Here is a 19,147-nt window from a genome sequence, read left to right as displayed (position 1 = left end):
TGCTTGCTGAAGGAGCTCTCTGCATGGCAGGCTGCTCTGTTGGGTGGGAGATCCTGAATTTTCTCCGTTTCTGATTTTTCTAGGAGATGGTTTGGCCCCAAATAGGTAATAAAGCACAAACCTTTTGGTTCTCCCAAACTGTTAAGAATAGTATAAATTCTTCTTCTGCTGTTACGTGCAAATAAATTCAATTCTGTTAAAATCAGGCTCTCTAATAGTTTCTGGAGGCCTTCATCTCTACAGCTGTCAATTCTGGCTGCCTGGAGATCCCTAGAAGAGTGTCTGTCCTCTACCTGAGATAAAAAGAAAATTAAGAGAAAAGTTTGCAGTGGTTTCATGTCTTTGTGCAGGCACTCAAATGGGAGAAAACCAAAAAGTTTGGGCTGAGGGTTGGAAACTGTGACTTTCACAGTTCAGGTTCCAGAAAGACCTTTTACTCCAAAAGATATTTTGCTGGAGGTGATGGAAAAAACACTTGGAACACCTTCAAAGCACCCCGAAAGTGTACCCAGCCTCCTGATGCAATTTAGGAGGTGTTCAGGTGAAACTGTGGCTCTGTGCTGCTTTTCCATGGTATAATAAATGTGGTAAATGTGGGTTAAATGGATGTGTAGAAGGAGTTACTGCTGTTCTCCTGTAGTTTGAAGAAGTTACTGCTGTTCTCCTGTAGTTTGACAGCCCTAAAATAGTTGGTTCCTGCAATATCTAAAAAGGAGTGCTAAAAGTCATGGGAGGTTATGCTTCTATAATTTAAGGACTGGAGGGACACAGAATATTTCAGATATTTTTAAGCAAATGTGCATTTTAATGGACAAAAAAACCCTAGAAGATCCTGTTCTTCAGTATCCTTATACAATGCACAGTAAAAAATTAAAAAGAAATCTTAAGAGCATAAACTTTTCTTTTCATTGATTTCGTCCTAAAGGATTTTTATGCAGACATTCCCATGAACTTCTTGGAGCAATGTACTCTAGGCTATTCCAAAAACAGCCACTTCAGAGACAAAATGCTTCAACAATTTACTAATATCTCTCATTCCCATTTTAAAGCCAAATGCTAAAACTTGGAAATGACCTTTATCCATCAAAAAGTGTCAGGGATTAAAAGAAGGGTTTTGTTGCTGCTACAACTTCTTGTGCCACTGCCAAGTCACACCAACCTTCTGGCAATCTAGGAGCCCTTTGCACTGCTCTTTCCTTAGAACACAGCACCCTTATTTTACGTCAGGGCTACAGATTTACTCTTTTTTCTACAGATGCAAGTGGTAACAGAATTAAAAACTGAACAAGATCCCAGCTGCTCTGAAACTGATGCCGAAGGGGTGAGTCCTGCCCCTGTAGAATCTCAGACTCCAATGGATGCAGACAAGCAGGCCATTTACAGGTAGTGGTGGACTCCTGTTCTGTCTTTTGAAGGGTGAAGGATAGCGTAGAGGATTTGGGGTTTTTTAATAAATAAATAATAAGTAGCTTAAAATCAGGTGGTCTCTTGGCTGTCTCCGTAGTTTGTAGGGGAAGAATGAGACCAGATAGGCTTCACTGTCAGTCATCAGCCAAGGAAAAACCTCCTGAGCTTGTGGGATTTTTCAATTACAGCAGTTTTAAAAGGTATTCTAAGGGTGGTTGCCAAATCTAAAAGTTGCTTTAGCCTTTAAACTGTGGTCACTATTTGTCATATTGTAGTTTTTATCTTCAATACGAGTTTTTACTTTTATTGTTATTAGGTCAATCTTTACTCCTTTTCCTTTAGGGATAACAGTCTATTCCCCAGTAATTAGCTCAAAATTGATTAAATATTGATGTATTAGCACGGTTAATTTGAGATTTTTTCAATGGAAAATGCTATGCTAAGCAGTTTGCTCAGTTTTCATGGGGTTAAGTGTTCTTTCACCTTAACTACTTTATGAAGACAGAATTATTACTGGTTTTCAGGTTAAAAAAAAAAAAAAACCAACCACAAAAATAGGAAAAAGCCAAACAAAACACCAAAAAAACCTCAACCTGAAGCAGAAAGATGCATCCATTCATTTACAGACTTGTGCTAACAAAATCTTCTCTTTAGAGCATGATTTCACAGGAGGCCTCTGAACACAGCCTGAATATTCTTCTCAATTTTTTAAAGTTATTTCATGATGTGTAAGTGTGGCCCACATTGAAGAATAAATTAATTTTATCAGGCTTCATTTAAATCTGCATTCATCCTCCTGGTAAATCCAAAATCTCATTTCTAGTGCACTGTATTAATCTGTCTCAGTGCCACTCAATTACAGTGAATTAAGCAGTCAGGGCTTTTTTGCTTGTGATGGTTCTCTTTAATTAAATATATACATATTTTACTGCTCTATTTGCCTCTGGAGTGGGGTAAATCAAAATGAAAATAAACTTTTATCTTATTTTGCTCTAGCCAATGCTGTTATATGTAGTCTCTTCCAGAACTTGTCTGTGACTGTGAGCTTTTCTGACCTAGATGTCTTAATTTGCACATAAGTGAAAATACTTACTCATGTATTTAAACTGTTGTGTTTTTTTTAGGCACCCTCTATTTCCCTTGTTAGCACTATTATTTGAAAAATGTGAACAATCTACACAAGGCTCAGAAGGCACAACTTCTGCCAGTTTTGATGTAGATATTGAAAACTTCGTAAGGAAGCAGGAGAAAGAAGGAAAACCTTTTTTCTGTGAAGATCCAGAAACTGATAATTTGGTAAGTATTAGCTGTTTCTTTCATTTCTAAAATAACCACTACATTTGCAGCTTCTTCCTAATTTCTGATCTCAACTGGTCCTTGTAGTTTCACCTCACATTTTTCTGCCTGTGAGAGATTCTTCTTTATGTTAATGATAAAAAAATATTTCTTAAAATTTCTTCTGACCCCCTTTTCCCTTTTATCTGTAAATTTACAGATAAAAGGGCTCTTCACAGTTGTTTCCTATTCTCAGCTGACATGAGTATATTGGAGACAAACAGAAAAAAATCCTTTCCATAACCAAATTGACTCTGCAAATTAATTTAGAGTGTTTGGTGTTTAACATATTTATCAAAAACATGTAATTGATGTAAATTTTTCCAATTTTATTTAAATCACACTTCACCTAGTTAATGTGAGGGAAGAGCTATTATAAGATGATCTTAGAAAGTCTCTGCCATGTATAATATTTTCTTTCATGTCATTGACTCCTTTAGGCTTTCTTAAGGTCATTCCTTTGATGAAGCTGTGATTTCCCTATTTTGAATATACTTGCCTTCAATATTTTACTCAAAAATGCAGAACAGTTAGTTCTGTTCTGCATGAAGCTGGTCTGCTGACTTGTTAAGCCTCAGGTTATTTTCTTCATTTGTAACTCTCTGAATCCAACACAAAATCACTGTTTTTCCCTATCTCTCTAATCCAGATTTCTTTTCAGAAGCATATCTGAAGTCTAATAGTTGGAATGTAGTAGCTGTGGCTCAGTGGATGAGGAAAGAGCAGTGCTTGTGGTTTATCTTGACTTTTGTGGTCTCTTACAATGTTCTCATAGACAAACTGACAAGACAGGGATGAGATAAATGAGCAGTGAGGTGAACTGAAAAATGAGTGAACCCCTGGGCTCTGGGGATTCTGGTCAGCAGCATGAAGTCCAGTTGAAGGCTACCCATAAGTGCTGTTCTCCAGGGGCTGACTGTGAAACAGAACTGTTTGACATCCCCTTTGGTGACTGGGGTGGGGCAGGCTGAGCCCTCAGCAGGTTTGCAGGTGTTGCAGAGGAAGGGCTGATGCACACATGGCTCTGCCACCATTCAGAGGTATTTCATTGTTTCTGGAGAAGCAGAAAAATGGGAGCCTCGTGGAATTCAGCAAAGGGAAATGCCAAGTCCTACTAGGGGAAAAAGACTGACTCACCAGGGCAAGAGGAAATGGGCATGAACTTACCAAGGAATGGGTATGAAACACAGGAGGTTCTATTAAACATTTTACTGTGAGGGTGATTGAATACTGCAGGCTGCCCAGAGAGTTGTGGAGTCTCCATCCTTGGAGACACTCAAATTCAGCTGGACATGAGCCTGAGGAACTTGCCCTACCTGACTGACCTTGCTTTGGGCAGGAGGGTTGGATTAAATCATCTCCAGAGGTCCATTCTAACCTCAGCTATTCTGTGGCTTCTGTGAGCTTCCAAAGATTGGTTTCCCAAAGATTCTACTTGCCTTGGCCTGTTCCCTGTGCTTTTGGTCACACATAAACACTCTCTCAGATCCAGCTTGCTTTGGTTGTAGCTGGGTCTGGTGTGTCATTGACTTGCTTATGGTTTCAGTTTGTGGTTCTAGTGACAAAGTCTCTTAGTTTATGTGGTGTTCCCTTTTGCTGATGGGCTGCACAAATCTGGCTGGTTTTGCTTGAGGTGGGTGAGGAATTATTTGTTTATGTCCTGGATTCCATGGCTGCTGAGGTCAGTAGTGGCTTAAACTGGAACCATGTTGCAAAATCAAAAATCCTTGGCATTGAACTCCCGTCCTGTGGTCGTATTGTTAGCTGTGACTTTCTGTTACTGGATACCAAATGAAACCTGAGTGCAGCTTGTCCTCTGCCTGTCCTGGAGGCTGGGAGCTCTGAACAGCTGACTTTCTGACAGGCTCTTCATTTGGTGTGGGACTGTGAGCACAAGCTTCTCTTTTAAATTGTGAACAGGCTAGCATGGCTTTCAGTCTCTTTTCAGCTTGAAATATTGGTGCTTGACATAGGGAAGGCTCTAGATAGGCAGTTTTTTCTGCCTCCTGTCACATATATATATATTTTTATAGAGATTAAAAAGTCTGTTTAGTAGCAAGAAACACTATGGTGCACCTTTGTTCCATCTTCTACTCATGTTGTCCTTCCCTTTTTAACTCCAATGTGAATTCAACCATTCATCTGAAAGGAGAAGCTGTTAAGATTGATAGTTAGACTGGGCTGGAAGGGTGGAGCAGAGTCAAACAAATAAGATGTAAATGTTTGCTCAGTAGGATCAACACGAGGCCAGAACTGAACTGAGATGAACTGAGCATCACAACACTAAAGAGCCAAATTCAAATCCTATCTGAGAGTCACAGGCCTGTTACAGTAAGGAAATTGGTCAGCTGTTTAGTTTTTTTTTCCTTTTACCTCTTTGAGATGTGGCATGTAGAACTCAGCCAGACTGCAGTTTCTGTGACAGAGCTTCAACTGACAGCTCCAAAGCAACAGAATATAATTCCATGCTCTATGCTGCCTGTGGGCTAATTAAGTAGATAACAGAAATTATGAAGGGTCACAGATAGTGATTGTAGGGTCACTTACAGTCCTGGCAACATTCCACATTGTGCACTCACTTGAAGTGCCTTGAATACTCCATGAGAGGAGTTTGGAGTTCATCCAGAGGACCACAGAATGTTAATCTGGGTGGCACAGGCATCAGCTCAGTCTGACCAGAAAGGAAGTTCATTAAAAGCAGTGGATGCTTGTTCCAGTTTGAGTAGCTCTTACTAAGCTATGGTCTAGATTATCTTGTTACTTTTGTATTATAGTTCCCATTCTCAATTAATTGGTGGCTTTGGGCTTTAGTATTAAAAATTATTTCAGCCTTGGGAAATGTGGGTAGAATCCACCTGAAAGTTAATTTTAAGAATACTCATAAATTGTTAAATTACCTGTAAACCAACTTTCAAACCCTAGTTACTATCTAGATAGAGGGATTCTGGTCTAGGGTTGTGTTCTTCCCAGTTAAATTCTCCAACAACATCAGTTGGTGATCTTGAATCAGCAGGGCAAAGGATCATAGTCAATCCAGGAAAATTGTTACCAGGCCTTTTTTACTTCAGTGCCTTTCCCAGGTCTGGGTGCAATCCTTAGACCACGTGCTCTGGGGTGACCCTGTGGTTCATCCTGCAGATCTCCTGTTTTCAAATCCTTTGGAAAGGAAGTGGAAGCTGAAGGTTGTGCTCATGTTCTTACTAGACTGAAAATGTGCTTTCCTAGAGCTTCAACTTCCTCTATATCTTCTTGGAATATTACTTGCATCCCCTTAGTCCTCTTAGCAAGCATCAGTGTCAGAAGATGTGTGTTGGCTGTCAATAACCAGATATTTGTAGTCTCTGTTGCTGCTTTCTGCAGGTGTGCTCAGTTTATCCACATAACTGGGAGTATCATCTGTTGGAGCCCCACTCACTGTTCCCCTTGCCCTTTGCTATCTCTGCCTCATTTTTACAGATAAATCAGATCCTGGAATGAACCAAGGCACCAACTGCTCTTTGCCATTAGTCTCATTTTGTGCATAGGGCATCCACAGACCCCCCATGTCTAAGAAGTTTATCAGCATGGGTGCTTGCAGAGAGTTTTTTTAGACCTTTCACAGATTATTTTATGTTTGAAGACATTCATTGCTTAACACTTTTTTGTTGTTCACTGCTAACCCAGACACTGCAGAAATACCAGGTTGCTTCAGGGTGGTTCCTGCCTCTCGTGTTGCTTCTGTTCAGAAGAAACTCTTCCCACACATGGGTGGATTTTTTTAATTTCTCCACATTCATAGGGCCATAGGATGGTTTGGGCTGGACTACAAGCTCAGGAGGTTTGTAGTCTAACCTCTTACACAGAGTAGAGTCAGCTGTGAAGTCAGAGCAGGTTACTTATGGCTTTGTCAAGTCTAGACAAAATACAAGGGGTGTTAAATATACTCTCCCTTTTGTAATTGAACAGGACACTGCCTTTTTTGAAGACCCCTGAGATTTTTGTTTCATTTGGGGTAAGGATTTTTAGTTCAGTACCCTCTTCTCAATTCTCTTGAATTCTCTTAGTTATGTCTGGAACCTGAGTTGTAGTGGTGGAGCCAGCTGGTGTCATTTGAATATTGACTGACCAAGCCTTTCTGAAAAGTGTTTTTGCTGTTTTAATTTCCCATAAACCTCTAGTTGCATCTTTTCTAGCTATGTCTCATAGCTGAGGACTCAAAATAGAGGAGTGAGGTTATCAAATCAAAACAAATGAAAACAAAATAGCTTTTCTCCCTAAGTTTGTGTTCTAAATTGCTGCAGGAAGATTTAGGTCAGGGGGGTAGGTAAGCTGTAAATGTATACATTTTAATTTTTTTTTTCAAATGAAGACTCATTTGAGTGAGATTATGTGTCAGTACATGGAGATTCTTTCATGTATGTTGCCCACACATGCAGATGATGTGCTCTGAAATCCATAAAAAACTGTGACTGTGTTTTACATCAGCACAGCTGAACTGGGGATCACGACTGAGGCACCACGGGCTTGAGGCACTGAAGGCAGGACACAGGCACAACCTAGAGCATATTTAAGCTAAAATAGCCTAAATTTCTTAAATTTGGAGACATTTATATATGAATAGGCTCCTGATAGCAGGAACTGGAAGTTTTTAAATATCTTTTCTTTCTCTAATAGTTTACCATTATCTTTATTTACAGCAATTTCAGCAGCAGTGGAAGGTGTCCCTGCTCATGGCAGAGGTTGGAACAGGATGATCTTTAGGGTCCCTTCCAACCCAAACCATTCTAGAATTGTGTGAATATACACAAATCTCATGGTTACTTTATCTTCATACATTTCTCTGAAGTGATACTCCAGTTTTATTGCTACAGCTGAAAAGACTGAATCAATTATAAAATGTCATTTTTCTGTGGCATATTCTATGCAGTAGCACTGAATGAAATATTACTACTGCTGTGACCTGTATTGTATTACCTTTGTCCAACTTGAGTTAACTCCTCCAACTTGAGTTATTTTATCAGGAGATCTTGATTTTTGTAGCTTTAAGGGAAAAGTGAACTTTTGCTGACATTAAGTTTTGTCCACCTGTGCTGCAAGAGAGCAGGAGCCACATGGCTACAATTAATGTGGCTGTAAATGAATTAATAAGTCCTGGTGACAGGCATGGCATATTTACAAAGTTTTGTTTTCCTCCTAACCACAGCAGCACAGCTTCCTGCAGGAGTAGTGTGATGGAGAGGGGCCCTGCAGAAACCTGGACAGTGTTACTGAGTCTGGGTTTGTGGTTGATTTTGACTTTAATTCAATTTTCACCTCAAGCATCAACCATCAATTTTAAACTAAGTCTAAGCTGAAGAAAGGACCTTCATTCTTCCTCCAAGTACATGCTGATAAATAAACAATACAAATTTGGCTAATGTTTAAAAAAACCCAACTCTCTTGACTGAGCAAAAATAAACTAATCTCTATTATGGTCAAATATTATGTGTCCAAAAGCATATTTTCTTACCTCAGTTTTAGCTGAATGTTTAAAACACTAATATGATGTGCAATCTGTTAATTACTCACACATGAAGAATTTTCTATTTTAAGGTTTTTTGTCTCTGAAACAGAGACAGAATTTCTTGAAAAACAGACGACCTTTGTTTTGTGTTAAAATTTAGTTACATTTGCTTGCTTTAACTTTGTTGTGTTTAAAGGTGCATAAGCACAGTTTAAACAGCAACCTAGGCTGGGTTGGAAAATCACTGGTTTGTGTCAGTGTTGGGTCAATGCATTCAGTGTTTCAAAGGCTTTCAGTGTCAGAGGTCAAAAGAGTTACCAGATATTAATTTGGGTCAACTTCCTCAAATCTACAGCTCAGGTGTTTCTGCAGCTGTTTTTTGAAAGGTGTATTTTTTTTTTCTTTTTATCCCTGAGAAGAATTTTTTTTCTGCATCAAGTGAGTGTCCTAGAACCTTAATTTATGTGTTTTCCAAGTATGTCTATGGGAGTGGCTGAAAAAACAGGGAAAATATTCTTCTTCAATGAAAGCTAAAATGTCATGATGGGGAGCACACTAAAGGTTTCCTGTCTTGATCTCCTCTGGGTGAGTTGAGCAAAGGCATCCTCAGCTCCCAGTTGGCTTCCTGAGTTGGAAGTAATAGACAGATTAGTTTGGAGGGTCTAATTTCTGTTTACTGGATTCAGTGCTCTGCCCAGGTAAATAACCCCTCATACAGGACAGATTTTTCCAAATAATTGTAAAGTTAAGTTCTGCACTGCTTCAAAATTGCAACTGTTCAGTTTCATGAAGCTGAAGGATATTTGTCTCAGAGATCCAGCACAACACAGAAACATTGGGGGTGGCATGTTGTATAAAAAATCATTACTTTTCTGGTGTGTTGTGTACATAGTTGAATGTCCTAGATTTCCTGCTGCTGTTAGACCATCTGGATTTGGTTTTAGCTTCTGATCTTCTGCCATGACCCTTACAATCACCTAAGCTATTTTTATGCAGCATGTAATACCATTGGTTATCCAGGCTTACAGTGTTTTTCTTACAGTGAATATGACAAGTATTCTCCTCACATACTTATCTCCTCTACTTGGATTTTAGCTTAAACATGGATTTTTAAAAAAAAATTGGTGTAGTGCTTTGTATTTAATGTTTTGAATTTCACAAATCAGTCTCTTAGAAGATTTTACCTGAGAGTTGTTCATCTTTGACATACAATCACAGAGTACCTTAAAAGCTGTAGCACTGAAGAACTGTTTGATTACTTTAAGCTTTGTGGAAGAGTGTGACTAAATTTGGGACCTCTTTATTCTAATTTTATTGAAAAATAAAAGCTTTCATCCTCCCTAGCAATCTCTGGAACAAATTTATGCTTAATCACAGGAGTGTCTTCTTTCTCAACTGTATCTCAAACCCTTCTGGTTTCCTGGTGTCAGGTGTAGTGAAGCTGAACGTGTTGTTTCTGATTTATGGAGCTCCAGAGAAGTGCTGCTGGCCAAGCTTGTCCCAGCCCTGCTTTCCAGATCATTTCTGTGGATGGGATTTCCATCACTTCCAGTCTTGTGTGGTCTGTGACCCAGAGTTGTACAAGGGGGTTAAAGACCACATGGACATCCAGGCTCATCCTGTGCCCTGTGACACCTGGGCTGCTCTGTCTTCCTGAAGTGTCACACGTGACAAAAATCACTTTGTTGTCCTGTTCTGCTTCCCCTGTGTGGCAGCTTCATTTTGTTCCTTTCACATTCCAGGATTTAGCAGTTTTAGTCTTTATTGGGTGATCTTTGTTACTGGAAAACTGTTTGCTTAAATCTCACATAAAATAGATATTTTTTAAAGAACGGTTATTTTGTTTTTGATTTTTTTTCCCAATTCTCTCCCTCAGATGGTAAAAGCAATCCAAGTTCTGCGTATCCATCTGCTGGAGCTAGAAAAGGTTAATGAACTCTGCAAGGATTTCTGTAGTCGTTACATTGCCTGCCTGAAGACAAAAATGAACAGTGAAACTCTATTAAGTGGAGAGCCTGGAAGTCCTTATTCACCTGTGCAATCTCAGGTGTGTTTCAAATACTGTTGTTCAGTGGAATTTTGCTTAGATTTCCTTAGGAAGTTACAGCTATGCTATCAGTTTGCAAACAGAGTTTCTGCAGTTTCCTGTATTCTCTCAATTGACTTATTTAGAGGAGAAAAAGTTTTGTTTTGTTTTGTTTTTTTCTTTTTGGTGCCACTGCCTGATGGACAAATCTGTTGAAATGTGCCAGAGCACAGAGTCAATTTTTTTTATTGTCTTCCTTTTATGATTTTCTCAGTTCAGCAAGTGGAGATATTCAGAATAGCCTGGATTTGCTATTTGGTTGGAAGGAGGTTAGGAAACAGAATAAACAAAGAAGAAAATTTTGCTTGTTAAGGCCCCTTTAGTTTGCCTCCTTCATTAAAACATTGAGATGACTGATACATTTCACACACAATCTGTATTCTGGAATAAATAGACAATATCTGATGAATTAAAGTTGCAATATTGCATTTTCTGTGTTAAATTGATCACAATAGGTTATAGTTGGTGGTTTTGCTGTCAGATGCTGCAGAGCGAGCCCTGCCACCCCAGTACCCACTTGATCCTGTGTCTGAGGGCATTGCCCTTCTCTGAATTACTCATGTGTCTAATGCTCTGTATTAAAAAAAGCCCCATTGACTTTTAAACTTCACTTTCTGGACTCCTTATATAGGTTTTGATGTCTGGAAGTGTGGAAAGGAGATTCTAGAACCAGGAAAAACCATATTTTAAAAGATTTTTTTCTGTATATGTTTTATGGTTTTCTGTAAAGACACAAGGGACCCATTTTGCATTTGCTATCAAAAGAGATTATTGATACATACTAAGGAAATGTGTAAGAGTTTGCATGTTCAGGGTTGAGTAAGAGCTATCTTGAGCAGAATAAAATATATTGAATATTTAATACATTATGTTCAAATTGAAGGAATTGAAGTAATAACTAAAATTCTGAAGCTTTGATGCTTGTAATAAGAGCATCAAGGGTCATTTCATTTGTTCTTTTTCCCTCTTGCCTTTTGAAACTGTTTCTTATTCTTTATATACCTAGAACTAAAATGTCTCAAAATTGTCTCACATCTTCTCTAGCAGTTGCTTTCATGAGGGTTTTCAAAGGTAATGGTTGGTGATAATAAGGAAGTTAATGTAGGTAATGATGAACCCCTAATGAAGTATCTTTCTCTTTGAAGGTAATCCTGTGATTAAACTCCAAACGTATTTTAGAGCAAAAAATACCTAAAACAAATTTCAAAAATGCCCAAGCATGCTTGATCTCCTTACATGAAAAAACAAAAGGTTAAAAAATGTAAGCAACTAACTGTTTTATTTTTCTAGCAAATTCCAAGTGCCATTGCAGGCACACTCAGTCCTCAAGGGATCGTGGTGCCAGCATCAGCATTGCAGCAGGGAAATGTAACTATGGCAACAGTAGCAGGTATGACACACTAAAAACAACTGGCACCTTGCTCTTTATCTTGGTTTCCTTTATGCTTGTTACAAAAAATACACAAATATTTGAAAAAGTGTGTTTTAATAATAAAAAGTATGTTTTAACAACTGAAAAGTTACTGTAGTACAGTCAAGTGCTTTACTGGCTTATGAAGGTTTGTTTAATTTATGTGTTTTCCAAATATGTCTGTGGGAGTGGCAGTTACATATATAATATTAAGAAATCTTAATGTGCAACACTACACTTGCTAAATTTTCATAGACTATGGTGTTTGACTTTTTTTTTTGCCTTTAAAAAGAAGAATTCTATTTGACAAAAAATGCATTACCTAAACCATTGTACTTGTTGTCTGCCTTATGCTCCTTGGAGTTTGGAACCACATCTACAAATCTGTAAAATCCTTGATGTCCTTGTTATATGGAAATTACATTTGACATGAAGTGTTTAGTCTTGCCTCTCAGCAAGGTTTTAAATCAAACCCAGCTGCCCCAAGAACTGGCCACACTGAGGTGTGATTTTGGTGTTGTGACCTTCGTTGGTTGAAGACTTAGCTCAGTTAAAACAACATGAAGAACTGTTTTATAGCCTGATAATAATGGCATTTTCCTTTGAAAATAGATTTAGAATGCCTAAAATACAGGGAAATAGAATCAAAATTTGTACAGTTTTTTGTGAATGGATGAAGATTTTAGTGTAGCAAAGAGCATATCTTGCATGCTGACTAGAAAAGAGTAATTGATAGATTATTAAAAGTCTGGTGTGGTGTGCAGTGCTGATGTGTTTAAAGAGAGTAATACTTGAAGGGCTTTTTCTTCCCCATAATCTGTGTTTCTGTTTTGCTTCAAGGGGGGACAGTGTATCAGCCAGTCACTGTGGTCACTCCACAAGGACAAGTGGTGACACAGGCACTGTCACCTGGGACTATTCGGATCCAGAACTCTCAGGTTTGTTCCATAAATTCCACAGAATTATGTTCTGGCTGGAAATACATCTCAGTGGGTTTAGGAGTTTTGATTTAAATTTCTCACACTGGCAAAACAAGCTCTGTGTACACACAGAGTAATTAATTGTAAATTGGTGCAGCCACAGCTGTGGGAGGTACAAGTTGTAGGATATGTCACGATGTCCCCCCTGCCACAAGAGCTCATCAGAGTTCCTGCCTTTTAATTGTCTTCCTTTACTGATGCCAGAAGAGTTATAGTTATGTGAAATTAAAAAAAAAAAACAAACCACAAACTAAAATAAAAAAACCCCACCTCTAAACTCAATCAACAACAAAACAAAATAACAACAACAACAACAAAAAAACCCACACCAATGCAAACTAAAAACCCCTCTGAATCAAATGAATGCTTTTTCAATTATTAAAACTTTTCTAATAATTTAACTTTGTTTATGGCTGGATAGATTTAATGTATTGCATTAAGGTACCATACTTCTATTGTGAGAAATTTGACTTTTTATTACAATAGCAACCAATGCAATTGTGAAAATATATATATTTCAGAGTTTATCTATTCGGAGAAGCATTTTTCTATAAAACCTTCAACTAAGACTCTGGGAGATTCCTCAGTTTTGTCTCCTTGTACCCTAAAATATGAAGGCCTGCACTCTTTTGTGGGAGGCTCTTAAGAGTTAGATCTGAAGAGTTCAATGAAACAACTGAAGAAAAACAAACATGAAAACGAGACCATCTTGTGGTGCAGAAAGCCTTGCTAGCTTTCTCTGGAAGTGGAAAACCAAATCTTTCTGGAATCTGGATTTAATTAGAAATGTGAATGAGGAGTTCCCATCTCCACAGCATAAAATCTGTTGGTAATCATTGACTCACTGGTTTCTTTTCCCCCTTATTCTGGCCTTCCAACCAAAAAAGTGTGCACAGAGTGTTCTTTGAATTGGCAGGAGCAAATCTGTACTCAGTCATGTTCCCCTTAGAACACAGACAGCTCTGTCCTCACACACCTCTCAGAAATAAATGTGTTAAATTACTCTCCTGGACTGAAGGGATTTTGAAAAATTGGGTGGTTTTTTTACCTTTTATGCAAAAAACCTAAAATACTGAGAGGAAAATAATGCCTCTAGCCTATAAATAAAAAATAAAATGACCTTCTGTATACATCTGTGACTACTTTTGATATTAGTGGGAATCTCCAAACCCACCTATGCAAAGGTCACAAATTGAAAATCTTTCTTCAGTGTCTTCTTTTTCAGGTTTTCAGAATGCTGTGGAGGTAGGGAAAAATCACTGTAGAAAAGATATTGAAAGTTCATTATAAAGCCTCCATATGCAAGCAGGTTATTTAAAATGCAAGACATTACTTGGGAAATTAAAATATTCTCCAAATACACATTTGTAGAAATTTGATAGCCTAAACCTTGTTTAAAACTAATTTCCTACATATTGATTAGCTTAAGAAATTGCTCCAATTTGTCTGGAAAACCTGATTTTGGTTACAATTGTCTGAAATATAATCTTATATGACAGCACATAAATTGTGCTGTTTCTGTCTATTTCTGCATAAGCATTTAAGAATGTATTCCCCAATATTCAGATAACCAATGTACAAATGATTTGATGGATCCATAGGAAGTGAAAAACAAAGAGAAAGAAATAGGAATATTTAGGAAGTAGTATGAATGTGGTGAATTATAGGTTCTGCTGTATGGATCTTAATGCTCTTTGAGCATTTAATGCATTTATTTAGCAGGATCTTTAGCATCTTTGTTTGCAACTGCAGCATAATAATTAATTTTACTTTATCCTTTATTTAAATCTTATATCAGTAATACGTCCCATAGTTGTTTATGCTTGCACACAGTGAGTATATTCTAGACATTCAAGCCTAATTTCCTTTTATTCCTTCTGTAAATGAGTTGTTCATTTATTGATACAGAACTGCCATGACTATGTTAACTGCTTTATTTCTCCTAAAATTAAATGTGCAGCTCCAGTTGCAATTAAACCAAGATCTAGGCATCTTGCATCAAGATGATGGCTCATCAAAAAATAAGAGAGGAGTTCTTCCCAAGCACGCTACAAATGTGATGAGATCTTGGCTTTTTCAGCACATAGGGGTAAGGACTGAGCATGGTCTGTTTTTTATGTAGCTCTTTTGTGTGGTCTCTTAAAATTTTTCTTCATAAACAAGGTGAATTTATTCTGTTGTCAGTTATGGGACCTCAGTTCAGCTTTCCCTGTAGTCATTTGGAGTAGTTCCACAGTCTAATGCTGGTTGACTTTTATTAATATTTTAATAAATATGTTACATTTGTATTGCACAGTCTAAATAAGTGCTGTTACAAGGAGCCTTTCTTCATTTCACTGTGTTGAGAACTTAATGCTCTCTACACCCTGGTTCATGGCACAAGGAAAAGTAATTCCACCTGTATTTTGCAGTGTTTTAGGGGTATTTTTGACCATGGAAAATTTCACATTTTCTGTCTTTATCTGCTTTCCAATCCTTCTGATGTGTACCAAGCGTGTCACTATCTGCTTGTGCTTCCAACTGTCTTCCCTTTGCATGAATCCTTTGAAAGGATAAATGGCTCTCAAGCTATTACAACATTGAATTGATTGATATTTTGCCTTTTACAACTGGTTTGCAGCAGAGAACTGATCCAGGGAAGCTGCATGTGCACTTCTTGTGTTACGTGCCCTGTCCTCATCTGCTTAGAGCAGCTTTATTTAACTCCAGAGCTCCTTTATTTAACTGAGTGCTCCTCAGTTCTCTCATATGACACTGCCCTGGCCAGCAGAACTAATCAGAGCTGCTCACATGCTGTGCTGCCCAGGGATCACGCTCTTTAATAAAGACTGTCAGCCATGAGAAGCTTTTTCTTCTGAATTACACAGCAGCTTCATGGTGCCACAGACACTCTCAAGGATAAAATCAGTTTTTGTGTAGTAAAGCACTCTTTGTTTAATTATTTTTGTCTATAGAAGTTTGTGAGGTTTCTAATGTTTGTGTTTTCATGAGTCAGGTGGCCTTAATCCACCCTTTTTAATCAGATATAATCAAGGAGTTCTTATTTTTGATGAGGAGATGAAAAACAAGCTTATGCCTTTTTTGTTTGCTTTTCTGGCCTCTGTAGCATCCATATCCAACAGAGGATGAGAAGAAGCAGATTGCAGCACAAACAAATCTGACACTACTCCAAGTTAACAATTGGTAAGAGCAAAGCCCTTAACTTAATATCTGTCCTTGCCTCCATGTGCTTACAGCTCAGAAATAGTGAGAAGGATAACGTGGACATCTGGAGTTGAACGTAAATATTCTACATATGTTACAAAACATGTATAGAAATACAAGAACTATGCACTGGCACACAAGCATGTTATTTTTATAAAGTATAGTAATACTCATGTCGTTTAAATTATATAAGGAGTCGAGAAAACATTGCAGCATTAAGAATTGTGTCCTGTTCCAGTGCTGAGAGAGGTGGAAGTACTCTCATCTCTCTTCTGCAAGTAAAGAAGTTGAAATCTGAAGGCATTTGGTGGCCTGGAGGCTGCAGATGTTTAAGAAGTTGCTGTTAACAGGTTCTGTTCTTGTATCAAAGGATGCTCTCCTGAGCACTGATGTCTGAATGGACAGGCAGTTCCTCAGCTACACCAGTTCATGCTTCAGCAGGTTTTGTCATGTCTTATCTTTCCTGGAGGTGTAAGATAAGACACCTGCCCTGCAGAAGAGAGGAGGGAAGGTGCTGCCACGTGTTCTATGGCATCAGTTGTGCCATCAGTTCCTAAAATTGCTGCAGCAAAGTCCCACTGGGATCTGCCTCAGATTTCAAAGATGACACTGGCTGTGAGGTTGTGGAGGGGTCCAGGGGGGAAATAGTCAGGATAGTGACAGAACACTGGTTCCAAAAGTGGAACAGAGTGACTGTGCCTGTGTGACATGTGGCCATGGAGCTCTGTGCTGGGATCTGACTGCTATCTTTGCAGAGCATTGTATTACAGCTTAGGAACCTGCCAGCTGCACCTGATTTCCTCCCATTGCAGGTAAACTTGGGAGCTGGATGTGTTTTTGATATTTAGAAATGATGTCTTCAGTCACAACTCCCTTCACTATGTTGAAGTTGATTCCATTTAAGTATTTCCTTGTTCACTAGCAGAAAGGGGAAGTGCAGCCATTAGCATGCTAAAGTAAGCAAGTGAAATTCAGAGAACTAAAAGGAATCAGGACACATCTGAAAAATGTGTTTGCTGTCATCTCCTGGATCAGGAGCCAACCCTTGGAAAGCCAGGGAGCCTGTAAAATAAGTAATGCAGAAGCTTAAGGGAGTAAATGAAACCAGACCAAACAAAGCATGTTAGGCAGGGGCTAGACTTTAGGTGAACCTTAATGAGAGGAGTATCAGCTTTCTGAGCTGGGCTGTCAGCAGGTTTTCTGGTGCTTAGTTTTTAATAAGATCCTGAAGTGTACATCTGTTGTGCTGTCTGGAGAATTTTTCCTTCTGAGGTGGGGGAAAAATGCTGTTGCAAAATGATAGAAGTGCTTTCTTAGCTACGTTGCCAAAATTGAAGATGCTGGTGTTCTAGGAGTGGTTCTACACTTTAAAAAGAATGGGAAGCCCAGCTGATAGAAGATTTCATATTCTTAATTTTTTTTCCTGCTGCATACTTTGTGAATGTGAGAGAGATGGAATTTACAGCCAACTGGCCCTAAGTTCACCCTGCCCTCAATTGTATTTAGGTTTATCAATGCTAGAAGGCGAATTCTTCAGCCAATGCTGGATTCCAGTTGTTCTGAAACTCCAAAAACAAAGAAGAAAACAGCCCAGAACAGACCAGTGCAGAGGTTCTGGCCTGACTCCATTGCCTCAGGAGTTGCTCAGCAGCAATCGAACGAGCTCACGATGTCAGATGGTGAGGAGAGCTGCCTGAACATGGATAATAAAGTTAATTCCTCTCTGACAGGGAGAGGGAGGGTTTGATGACTGTGGTGGGAGGGGGAACTTCTGGATATTTCATTATAAACGTGGTTTTAATCTGGGAAAGCATAACAGAAATGTGTCACTTTTTTCCTGTCTAACAGTTTTCTGTGGTTTAAGCAAGGGTATTGTAATGGAATTCATGTTAAGAAACTTGCTTCTGTTTCCAAAGTTATGAAATGACAGAATAAAAGATGTAAAACTGAGATGTACAGCTGCGTTCTCTCTTTGTGCACGTCAGGAGTCTCCTGTTGGATGAGCAGCACTCAGCTTCAGCTTCATGGCTGAGCAGCTGCAATTCCACATCTGCCCCATGTGCTTCCAGTTGAACAATGAGAGGCAGGAAAATGTCATAGAGCCTCCACAGATTTTGACTGAAGTAACTTCCTCAGTGTCAGATGAAACAAAAAGATTTTATTTAAGAAAGCTAAGTAACTGCTTTAATGCCAGGATCATCCTTTCTGTCCTGCTGCTTGGTGCTTTATTCTTTCCAGTTTGTAACAAATTTTCTTTCAGCCTCTGCTGGATCTGACAACAACTTTTTGCATTGAAGCTACCTTGAATCTGAACACTCCCCTTTTTCTGCAATGAATTAAGCTGGAATACTTTGCAGAAATGGCCTTGTGATGACTTGATTGGAGAGCTGCGGTAGTGGGTGTCCATAAGGCAGATTTAAGATTCACAACACAAAGTTTAAGATTCCTGACCAACCTAATTCTGGCATTTCCTGACATTTAAGTATTTGACAGCCTATATATCTTTTAATGTAGTTCCTTAAGTTTCTGTGGTGGGTTGATTAGAAACAACTGTACTGGGGTAACTTGATTAGAAAAAAGCTCCGTTAGGTACAAGCAGAAGGCAAGAAAGGTGCTGAAGTGCTGTGGTTGTGCTCCTGCAGGTGCTGTCGTGACCATCACAGCTCCAGTGAACATGAATGTAGACAGCCTGCAGTCCTTGTCCTCAGATGGTGCCACCCTGGCTGTGCAGCAGGTGATGATGGCAGGGCAGAGCGAGGACGAGTCCGTGGACAGCGGCGAGGACGACGGCGGAGACCTCTCGACAGCAAATATCAGTGGGCTGGTCCTGGATAACAGCGACTCTCTGCAGTAGGAAGGCAGAGAGCCTGGAGAAAAACACTTAGGAACAAGAATGGACTGACTGACTGACTTTTTATAGTTTGCACAGCAAACATTTTACACAAGTTTTATTTCTAATATGTTTTATATGTAGATATAGAAGGGTGCACTTTTTTGTATTTCATAGTAAGCTTAAAGAGTGTTTTTGCAGGTGCAGCAACTTCTTTCAAATGTGTTTTGCTTTTTTTTTTTTGTTGGTTTTTTTTGTTTATTTTCCTTTCCTTATTTCAGAAAATTATATCTAGTAATATAAAGAACCACGTAAGCACCCCTTTGTTCTCTGAATTGGAAGTGCTGCAGTTTCTGATGAATTATGCAGTTTCAATTAGTGCTGTTATTTAACACAGCTTTTGATGAGCAGG

The 19,147-nt window shown here is 38.8% G+C and overlaps 1 protein-coding gene across 2 annotated transcripts in view; it reads left to right on the top strand.

Annotated features, from left to right (window-relative positions):
• The window catches only part of PKNOX1 (PBX/knotted 1 homeobox 1), a 34,683-nt gene extending 15,812 nt beyond the window's left edge, over positions 1-18,871 (top strand). For both annotated transcript variants that reach the window (XM_021546777.3, XM_077781690.1), the window contains exons 4-12: positions 1,256-1,383; positions 2,532-2,703; positions 10,101-10,271; positions 11,601-11,700; positions 12,562-12,659; positions 14,662-14,790; positions 15,808-15,884; positions 17,412-17,584; positions 18,548-18,871. In XM_021546777.3, the coding sequence (XP_021402452.1) occupies positions 1,256-1,383; positions 2,532-2,703; positions 10,101-10,271; positions 11,601-11,700; positions 12,562-12,659; positions 14,662-14,790; positions 15,808-15,884; positions 17,412-17,584; positions 18,548-18,759 (1,260 nt within the window). In that variant the 3' untranslated portion in view covers positions 18,760-18,871. The remainder of the gene's footprint in view (positions 1-1,255; positions 1,384-2,531; positions 2,704-10,100; positions 10,272-11,600; positions 11,701-12,561; positions 12,660-14,661; positions 14,791-15,807; positions 15,885-17,411; positions 17,585-18,547) is intronic.
• The last annotated feature ends 276 nt before the right edge of the window (positions 18,872-19,147 follow it).

The sequence above is a fragment of the Lonchura striata genome, chromosome 2 (genome assembly GCF_046129695.1).
Source record: "Lonchura striata isolate bLonStr1 chromosome 2, bLonStr1.mat, whole genome shotgun sequence".
Taxonomy (NCBI): Eukaryota; Metazoa; Chordata; class Aves; order Passeriformes; family Estrildidae; genus Lonchura; species Lonchura striata.
The sequence above is the reverse complement of the archived record's forward strand: the minus strand, read 5'-3'. Positions and strand labels throughout refer to the sequence as shown.